The sequence below is a fragment of the Phacochoerus africanus genome, chromosome 8 (genome assembly GCF_016906955.1).
Source record: "Phacochoerus africanus isolate WHEZ1 chromosome 8, ROS_Pafr_v1, whole genome shotgun sequence".
In the NCBI taxonomy this organism is placed as follows: Eukaryota; Metazoa; Chordata; class Mammalia; order Artiodactyla; family Suidae; genus Phacochoerus; species Phacochoerus africanus.
In genome coordinates, this window is record NC_062551.1 from 59,376,974 (window position 1) to 59,386,629 (window position 9,656).

The 9,656-nt window shown below is 55.8% G+C and overlaps 1 protein-coding gene across 1 annotated transcript in view; it reads left to right on the forward strand.

Annotated features, from left to right (window-relative positions):
• The window catches only part of SSC5D (scavenger receptor cysteine rich family member with 5 domains), a 24,452-nt gene extending 14,796 nt beyond the window's left edge, over window positions 1-9,656 (forward strand). The window contains 3 exon segments of the mRNA XM_047790525.1: window positions 3,773-3,928; window positions 7,914-8,723; window positions 8,726-9,656. Coding sequence (XP_047646481.1) covers window positions 3,773-3,928; window positions 7,914-8,723; window positions 8,726-9,573 — 1,814 coding nt within the window. The 3' untranslated portion in view covers window positions 9,574-9,656.

Genomic DNA, 9,656 nt, shown 5'->3' on the forward strand with positions numbered 1-9,656 from the left:
GAAGGCATTACAAACGTGCGTTCCCCTGGTGGCTCCACTGGGATTGGAAAGAGCTGCATGACCTCAGGACCTAACCCAATGAGCAAAACGTGTGAAATTGTTTAAAACCACAAAACATGGGTTGTTAAAGAGTTACTTACCGTAAATGAACAACAGCTGAGGGATGAGTGAGTGTTTCTAGCAGAATGGTTGGGAAAGACCTCGCAGAGGAGAGATGCTCTCATTTCCACCAGCAGACACCCGCAGGAAGCAGATTCTCCGAGGAGCAAAGGCTGGAGGTGATAGAATTGCACTGCCGGCCTGGGGCACGTCATCTCTGCCAGACTTTTAGCTCTCTTGTTTAGCTGTGTCCTTTTTTTTACCGCTGCCATGACACATTGACATGCTGTCTCTACCGCTGGGAGTTTCTCTGGTGTTAAGGATTTGTGTGATTAGATTGGGTCCCCTTGGATTAATACAGGTTAATCTCTTCGTTTCAAGGTCTGGACCCTTAACTACATCTGCAAAGTCCCCTTTGCCACAAAAGGTAACATATTCACAGGTTCTGGGGATCAGGGTATGGATATCTTTGGAGAGTGGTATTTGGTCTACCATGGGATCTGTTGTAGAGAGACTTTTTACCTATTTATTGAATGAATGAAGGAGCGAATAAACAAGTGAGAAATCGCCAGGTAAGACTAGACGGAGTGTACAGGCGATGACACTGGAGGCTTGTGAAGTTTGGATTTTCATTGAAGCTACACTGCTGAGGCTTCCTGCATGATGAAATTTGGAGATGCAGATGTTAATTCGTATTTCAAATGATTGCTGTGTGGCAAGCATGAGTACTGACCCCCGGGAACATAGCAGTGATGAGCAGAACAGGGGAGGGCTCAGAGTTGCCATGTAAAATAGGATGGGAGTTCCCGTTGTGGCACAGCAGAAACGAATCTGACCAGGAACCATGAGGTTGCAGGTTCGATTCCTGGCCTCGCTCAGTGGGTTAAGGATCCAGTGTTGCTGTGAGCTGTGGTGTAGGTCGCAGATGTGGCTAGGATCCCATGTGGCTGTGGCTGTGGCGTAGGCTGGCAGCTGTAGCTCTGATTAGACCCCTAGCCTGGGAACCTCCATATACAGCTGGTGCAGCCCTAAAAAAAGAATAAAATAAAATAGGATGTTCAAGAGATGACTTACTAAGAAAATGCCATTGAAGTGCAGGAGGACAAGGCCATGCAAATACCTGGTTGGAGGTGTTCTATCGAGAGTGAGCAGCACGTGCAAAGGCCCTGAAGTGAGGAGGTGGTTCACAAAACAGCAGCAAGGTCGTGGGGTCAGAGTGGAGTGGTCGATGGGGGTGATGGCAGGAGGTGAGGCCTCTTGTCCATTGTGAAGATGTTTGCTGTGACAGGGGGCCTGGAGGGAGCCAAGGGAGCATTCCAGGCGGAGGGAGAAGCATGTGCAAAGGCCCTGTGGTGGGGCCGTGGGAACGACAAGGATGCCCGTGTGGCTGGAGTGGAGTGAGCGAGCTAGGAGGTGAGGTCAGAGCCTGGGTTTTATCCCCTGTGCAGAAGCCCTTGGTGGAGCAGTTTAAGTTAGGAAGGAGGTGGTCAAAGCAGCCACTCAGGATGCCACAGGGGAGTGGCTCCAGGAGCAGGAGCGCATGCAGGGAGACTAGGAGGTCCATGGAGGTGACCGTGGCCTCGACCAGGATGGCAGGCGACACGGAGGCAGAAGTGCTGTGTTCAAGCTGTATCCTGGGGGTTGAGTGGATGGGCTTGAGTGGTGGGGTGGGGGGGTGGGGGGGGGGGGGCTGGGGAGAGGGAGGTAGGGCATGGGGGCCCGCCTTTGGTGGGCGCACAGGATCCAGAGTGGGGACATTAAAATCTCCATGGGCGATGCGTTCGACACACCCCGGTGGGGATGTGAGATATGCGGTCCTGAGCTCCCAGGAGCGCCTCAGCTGGAGACGTGAATCCACAGCATGGGATTTGCAGCTGTGAGATGAGCAACTGTGCAAATGAGGCAATGCAGGCGGCCAGCGGGGTCTCACGGAGTTTCCATACCCAGTGGGAAGGTGGCATGACTCATGGATTTGGGGCACCGCTGTATGTGATAGCTGTGAGGTCATGGAGAGGAGAGGGTGCCCAAGGCTCGATGCCGGCTTACATGTACAGCTTGGATGAGTGTAATAGCCAGATGGTAACGGTAGCTCACGTTTGCTGAATGCACCAGCACAGTGCACCCCATTTCCTCCCCACGGAGCACGAGTTAAGTACTCTCCTGATCCCCATTTTACATGTAGGGAAATCGAGGTACAGAGAGGTCAGGATCGCAAAGGACAGAGCTTGGCTTCAAACGGCAGAATTCACAGTCTGGCCTGGGAGTCTGGGAAGGAGCCTGGGACAGAATTAGCTCTGAAGGACCCAAGAAGCCTACTGCAGGGTGCGGGCCTCAAGGGGAAGCGGCCCTTGAATCGAATTGTAAATAGAAGCGCCCCAGGGAAGGCGTGGGGTGAGAGCCAGGAGACCTGCCCCCAGAGGGAACTGGGTAGACCTTGTGTGGCTCAGACCCACAGGTTTGAGTCGTGTGACCTTGCGAGAAGTCCTTGCTGTCGCTGGGCTTCCGTTTGGTCATCTGTAGCGAAACTGCAGCTCCTCCACCTCCTCCCACCCCCTCGCGTGGCATCCCGTGAGAGTGCCAATGTCTGCCGGTGGCAAGGATGTGGGATAAAACTGGGTGTGGGGAGTTCCCGTCGTGGCTCAGTGGTCAACAAATCCGACTAGGAACCACGAGGTTGCGGGTTCGATCCCTGGCCTTGCTCAGTGGGTGAAGGATCCTGCGTTGCTGTGAGCTGTGGTGTAGGTTGCAGACATGGCTTGGATCCCATGTTGCTGTGGCTCTGGTATAGACTGGTGGCTACAGCTCCAATTCGACCCCTAGCCTGGGAACCTCCATGTGCCACGAGAGCGACCCAAGAAAATGGCAAAAAAAAAACAAAAAAAAAAGCTGGGCGTGAGACTCCGTCCCTACTTGGCAGGGCCGTTTGGCAGTGTCCTGGGAGCCGTGTCTGCCTTAGGCCCGGCAGTTCCACCCTTAGGTGTGGAGGGATTCTTGCTCAGGAAGGACTCGCTGCAGCTGTGCTTGTCACAGCGAGCCGTCGGCCACTGCCCATCCGCCCGCCCGCAGGGGCACAGGTAAAGCAGTGGTTGTGTATTCACACCACAGACTATTACACGAGGTTAAAGGGAGTTCTGGGATTTCCCTCGAAGGACAGCTTATGCCCCGTGGAGTAGATGCCATCACGGTCAGTACCCATCCTACAGGTGAGCCCACGGAGATCTGGAGAACCGTAGTCACCTGCTCCCCGGGGTAGGAGGGGTCGCAGCCAGAGAGCAGGCGGCCGTGTGCTGCGCGGGGACGCGTGCGTCTCCCTGGGTCTAGGAAGCCGAGGCGCTGGAAACCACACAGCCTTAGGGCGTCCCGGCCATGCAGCCATGGTGTCAAGACATGCTTTTCCAGGCAGAGGCTCCCCTGGGGAAGGGAAGGGATGTGACGTAGCCAGTCAGTCACACCCGAAAGGACCGTGAATGAGCCTGTGTCTAAATCCCAGAGTGTGTTTCTAGAATCCACGGCCCCAACGTGTATGACGCCTGCAGCGGTGGCGCTGACGCTGTAACTGCAGGACAGCTTCGAGTTGGATTCTTGGCAGAGTCCTCCTAAAACCCCTTGTCTTGGAAAGACATCGTTAGGACACAGGGACCATTGCGACTCAGGTCTCCCCATGTCTCTGCAGGTGACAAGGATGGTTATGCGCTTTCCTGGACGTGGGACATGCCTTCGGGAGGGGCCCTGGCCAAGGGGACCCCCACCGCAGGCCTACCTGGACCCCCTGGCACCACCAGGAGCCCAGGCCATCCCTCGTCAGCCCCAAGGGCCTGCGGAGACACAGGTGAGGCGTGTGAGGGTATGCGTGGTGGGCTGGAGAGGGGGACGCCACCTTTCCCAGTTGTGACCCAACTCTCACCCCAGAAAGACCCGACACTAATCCATCCTCATACACGAGGTTGTTGTCTATGCCAGGGGACTTCTCCCCCAGCTGGCAAAATGTCTGACGGCATTCCGGGTTGTCAGGACTGGGAGCAGGGCAGCTTCTGGCACCTGGTGGGTAGAGGCAAGGGCTGTTGTTACAGGTCCTGCAATGCACAGGATCCCCCACAACAAAATCCCACCCGGCCCCAAAGGGCAGCAGTCAGAGGCTGAGAAGGCCTCGCGTGTACCATGTAAGTCATGCTGGCAAGTCAGTAGGAAGCCCACAGGACTCCTGTGAGAAGACAGGCACATGGACAGAGGGTGGTTCGCAGGAGAGGAAGCCCAGGTGCCCACCCAGCCTCAAATGCTCGTGGTCATCATGAGTCAGGAAATCCAAATTAAAGCAGTGACAAGTGTGGGGGAAAATGGAAAGGAAAGGGAGTTTTAACTGTGGCTCAGCGGTCACTAACCCGATGAGGATCCACGAGGATGTGGGTTCCATCCCTGGCCTTGCTCAGTGGGTGAAAGATCCAGCTGTGCCCTGAGCTGCGGTGTTGGTCACAGGCATGGCTGGGATCCCACGTGGCTGTGGCTGTGGCGCAGGCTGGTGGCTGCAGGTTCGATTCGACCCCTAGCCTGGGAACTTCCGTGTGCCACAAGTGCAGCCCTAAAAAGAAAGAGAACAATTGAAAGGTAGGTGATACCAGGTGTGGGTGAGGATGTGAGGAGACAGGCATCCCCACTGGATCAGGGATTCATTGAAGACAGTTTAGTGGTGTTTAGTGGAATTGAATATGACTATACATCATGACCCAGCTGGCTGACTCCTAGATGATATTCGAGAGAAATTCTTGCCCAGGCTTATAAGAAAACGTGTGGGAGTTCCCGTCATGGCTCCTTGCAGACGCAGGTTTGATCCCTGGCCTCTCTCAGTGGGTTAGGGATCTGGCGTTGCCATGATGTAGGTCGCGGACGCGGCTCAGATCTGGCACCGCGGTGGCTGTGATGTACACTGGCGCTAAGGCTGTACGTCAGCCCCTAGCCTGGGAATCTCCACATGCTGCAGGTGTGGCCCTAAAAAAAAAAAAAAAATGAAAGAGTATGTGTGAGGATGTACTAGAGAGTTGGAGGCAAGTTAAGTGGCCCACAGGAGGGTAAAGAGTAAGAGAAAAAGAGAAACTGCAGTGGTTACGCCTGATGGAATTCTGTGCAGTAGCTAAATGACTAGCTGTATCCACAGCAACACAGATGGAGCATAGTAGTGGAATCAGAATGACATTTCCAGCCGAATGTTAGTTGCAGAAATTAAAAGCACAAACACAAAACTACACCCAAGTGTTCCATCTTGTGTAAGGACACACACCTGTGGTGAAGGCCGTGTGTCAGTCACAGCGGAGTGGAGGTACCTACGAGAGAGGATGAGGGGGGTGGAGACTGGGGGTAAAGAGGGAGAAAACTGCAGGGACTATTGATGACAGCATACGGGCGGGTATGATTAGGTCAGCGCTCTGCGCCGTGGGTCTGAAAAATCAAACATCAATACCCCTCCGGGTGTCCGAGCCCCGGTACTAGCTAAAGAAGGTGAGATTCTTGAAATAATAACTAGGAACAGTTAACATTTATACAAACGATATTTGTCAGGCCCTATTCTAAGCATTTTGTGGAGTTCCCTGGTGGCTCAGTGGGTTAAGGTGGCTTTGTGGCTCCGGTGTTGTCACCTCAGCAGCTTGGGTTGCTGCTGTGGCATGGGTTGGATCACTGGCCTGGAAGCTTCTGCATGCCACAGGCACACCCCATAAAAAAAAAAAGAAAAAAATTGGATGTACTACTCTTGAATATATTTGCATATGTTAATCTCCATAGCAGCCAGTGAGCCTCATAATGAGAATAGTCATGAGAATGCTTAGTATGTGCTGGGCATTATGGTACGTGCCCTGCACACACACTCTCCCTAAATTCTCATGATTATAATGGGACGTCTGTGTGTCATCCATGGTTTACAGAAACATGGGAAAAAACTGGGCTTCAAGGCAGTTAGGTAACCTGCCCACGGTGACCCAGCTAAGAAGCAGTGGAGCTGGCATCCTGGCTGGAAGCCTAGCCCTTTGCTCAGTGACCTCTGCAGACAGCAAGGCGATGGGGAGTTGCACCTCAGAGACCCTGCAGAGAAGTGGGATTCTCTGGAGCTGTGCCGTTCCGCATGGTAGCTACCAACCCCAGTGGCTCTTTAAGTGAGTTAGTAATTTGAAAAAGAAAACATTCCGTTCCTTTGTTGAACGAGCTGCCTTTCAAGTGCTCAGAAGGCACAGGCGACCAGTGGCAACCATAGTGGACAGCAGAGAACATTTCCATCTCTGAGAAAGGGCCACCTCATGGCCTAGACTCTGGATATAAAGAACTTGGGTTCAGATCTCGTCCCCGCACCTTTCAAACTGTGTCTGTATGACCTTGGGCAAGTGACTTGCCCTCTTGACCTGGCTTCCCTCATCTGTAAAAAGAGGTTAAGATTCACATCTACCTGGAAGCAGGGCCCGGAAGAGGTTTCTTTTTTTTTTTTGTCTTTTTTGTTGTTGTTGTTGTTGTTGTTGTTGCTATTTCTTGGGCCACTCCCGCGGCATATGGAGGTTCCCAGGCTAGGGGTTGAATCAGAGCTGTAGCCACCGGCCTACGCCAGAGCCACAGCAACGCGGGATCCGAGCCGCGTCTGCAACCTACACCACAGCTCACGGCAACGCCGGATCGTTAAGCCACTGAGCAAGGGCAGGGACCGAAGCCGCAACCTCATGGTTCCTAGTCGGATGCGTTAACCACTGCGCCACGACGGGAACTCCGGAAGAGGTTACTCACTCAACTCAGGCTTAAAATTTAGGGACATTCCAAACCCGTAATAGTAACCAAGATAAAATCTTAATACCATAGGTTAAAAAGTAAAAATGGGAGTTCCCGTCGTGGCGCAGTGGTTAATGAATCCGACTAGGAACCATGAGGTTGCGGGTTCGGTCCCTGCCCTTGCTCAGTGGGTTAACGATCTGGCGTTGCCGTGAGCTGTGGTGTAGGTTGCAGACGAGGCTCGGATCCTGCGTTGCTGTGGCTCTGGCGTAGGCTGGCAGCCACAGCTCCGATTGGACCCCTAGCCTGGGAACCTCCATATGCCACAGGAGCGGCCCAAGAAATAGCAAAAAGACAAACAAACAAAAAAAGTAAAAATGAATGCAAAATCAATCCACGATGCATTAAATATGCAATTTAAACGGAAGGCAGGATCTGACCTGGATCCCCAGGATCTGACAGAGCTGGTTTTAGGAGGAGTTCGGTCAGGTGGGTCCGATCCTGTCTTGGATTAAAATTTTGACTTGTTCACTGTCAGTCTTTTGCATTAATATTGATTGGTTGGTTTAAAATATAGCACAAAAAGATTAGGCTTGATTGCTGAGATTACCCTTCCAACCCTCCTGGATTCCGCCTGAGGCTTCTGCTCCTTCCAGCATCTCCCACGCCCTGCCCCCCATCTTTATCTCCCTTCGTCCCATTTCTGCCCTTCGACCCCGTCCTGCATCCCAGGTACCCCTCGACGTCCCCCACGTTACCCATGCTCTCTAGTGCATCCTCCTACACCCCATCCCCCCGCCCCCGTTTCCACCCCCTCCAGCATCTCAGGGTACCCCTCCACAGCCCCCTCTCCCCTGCCCGCCCATCTCCGCATCCACCCCCAGAGGACGCCAGGTGGCGCCTGGAGACATCAGAGGATGCTGAGAGGTGGGGCACTAGGGCCGGGTGAAGTCTGCTGGCGACCCGTGACGTCCCGAGGCTCTGTTGCTTCCCATTGACTGTCCCATCCCTAGGGGGCGGGGCGGGCCCCGGGATGGGCGGGGCAGTCTGACCTCGGCCATCCGTCTTTCCTCCAGGTTCTGCGAGGAAACCATTGCCAGAGCGCCGGCTGCTGCGGCCTACAGCGGCCAGGACAGCGCCCCCCGTCCCTTCCCCAGCTCCCTCTACCTCGCCAGAGCCCCCAGGCCCTCTGCCGACCTCTGACTCCCCGCCGCAGCTCATCCCCACAGCAGCTTCAACCCCCGAGGTGACCTCTGACCCTCCCGACACTTTGCCCCCCAGCCCAGACCCGGCCTCCTCGATGAACTCTCACCGCGCCCTGACCACCCCTGGCCTCGACTTCTCCACTCACGCTGCCACCGTGGTTCCAGCACTGACCCCTGGGCTGTCACCCTCCATGCCCAAAGAACTGACCTCTGACTCCACTGCATCGGCGGTGGTGACCCGCCTTTCCTCTACCTCAGAGCGGACACAGCCAGAATCTGACACAGCCCCAGGCTGGGACACAACTCCATACCCCAGCACAGTCCCAGAACTCTCTAGTTCCCCAGGCCCCTCCACAAGCCCTCACCCCACTGTTACAACCTCTCACCCCGCTACCACCCTTCACCCCACCACGACCTTTCACCCCACTGCCACTCCTCAGCAGACCTTTACCCCTTACCTTACTACGACCCCTCGTCCCACCACCACTGCCCAGCCCACCACGACCCCTCGTCCCACCACCACTGCCCAGCCCACCACGACCCCTCGTCCCACCACCACTGCCCAGCCCACCACGACCCCTCGTCCCACCACCACTGCCCAGCCCACCACGACCCCTCGTCCCACCACCACTGCCCAGCCCACCACGACCCCTCGTCCCACCACCACTGCCCAGCCCACCACGACCCTCGTCCCACCACCACTGCCCACCCCACCACGACCCCTCGTCCCACCACCACTGCCCAGCCCACCACGACCCCTCGTCCCACCACCACTGCCCAGCCCACCACGACCCCTTACCCAGTCACAACCTCTTACCCAGCCACGACCCCTCACCTCACCACCACGACTCCCAACCCCACTGCAACTCCTTTGATCACTTCCCAGTCCCTGCTAACTTCCTTGGGAACAGAACCTCCCTCTTCCTCTCCAGCACCAGCAGTCGAGCCCACCTTCGCAGGGGCTCCCCACCTCTCTGGATCCCAGACATGGAGCCCAGAGCCCTCTCCAGTCCCAAGCACACCATCCACTGAGAACCTCACACCACCCAGAAGCCAGAGCCCCAAACGAACCTCTCCACCTACTCAGGATCCATACTCAGTCCCTGACCCCCGTGTGACCCCTGACCTCCACCTGCCCCATATGGCCCACCCCTTGGATCAACCTCCTCCCGACCGCCTCACCCCGGGGCCAACTCCTGGTCAGAGCCCAGGCCCCCTTGGCCCATGCGAGGCCCCAGCTCCACCGGTAAGGGTCATGGCTTGTGAGCCGCCTGCCCTGGTCGAGCTGGTGGCCGCTGTGAGGGATGTGAGTGGCCAGCTGCAGAGGCTGACCCAGGCCCTGGAGCGTGACCAGCAGGAGCGCCAAGCCCTGGGCCTGGGGTTGACCCAGCTGGTGGAGGCCGCCCAGGGACTGGGGCAGCTGGGTGAGGTGGTAAAGAGACTGGCGGAGGTGGCCTGGCCCCCCAGCACCTCTGCACCCATCACTACCACCCCGGAGGAGGAAGAGCGGCCTCTGCGGGGAGATGTGTGACCTTATCCGGGGTCCGAGGGATTTAAGACACTCCCAATCCAAAAAAGGAAAACCAAAGTATCTAATTAAAAACAAAATGGGAA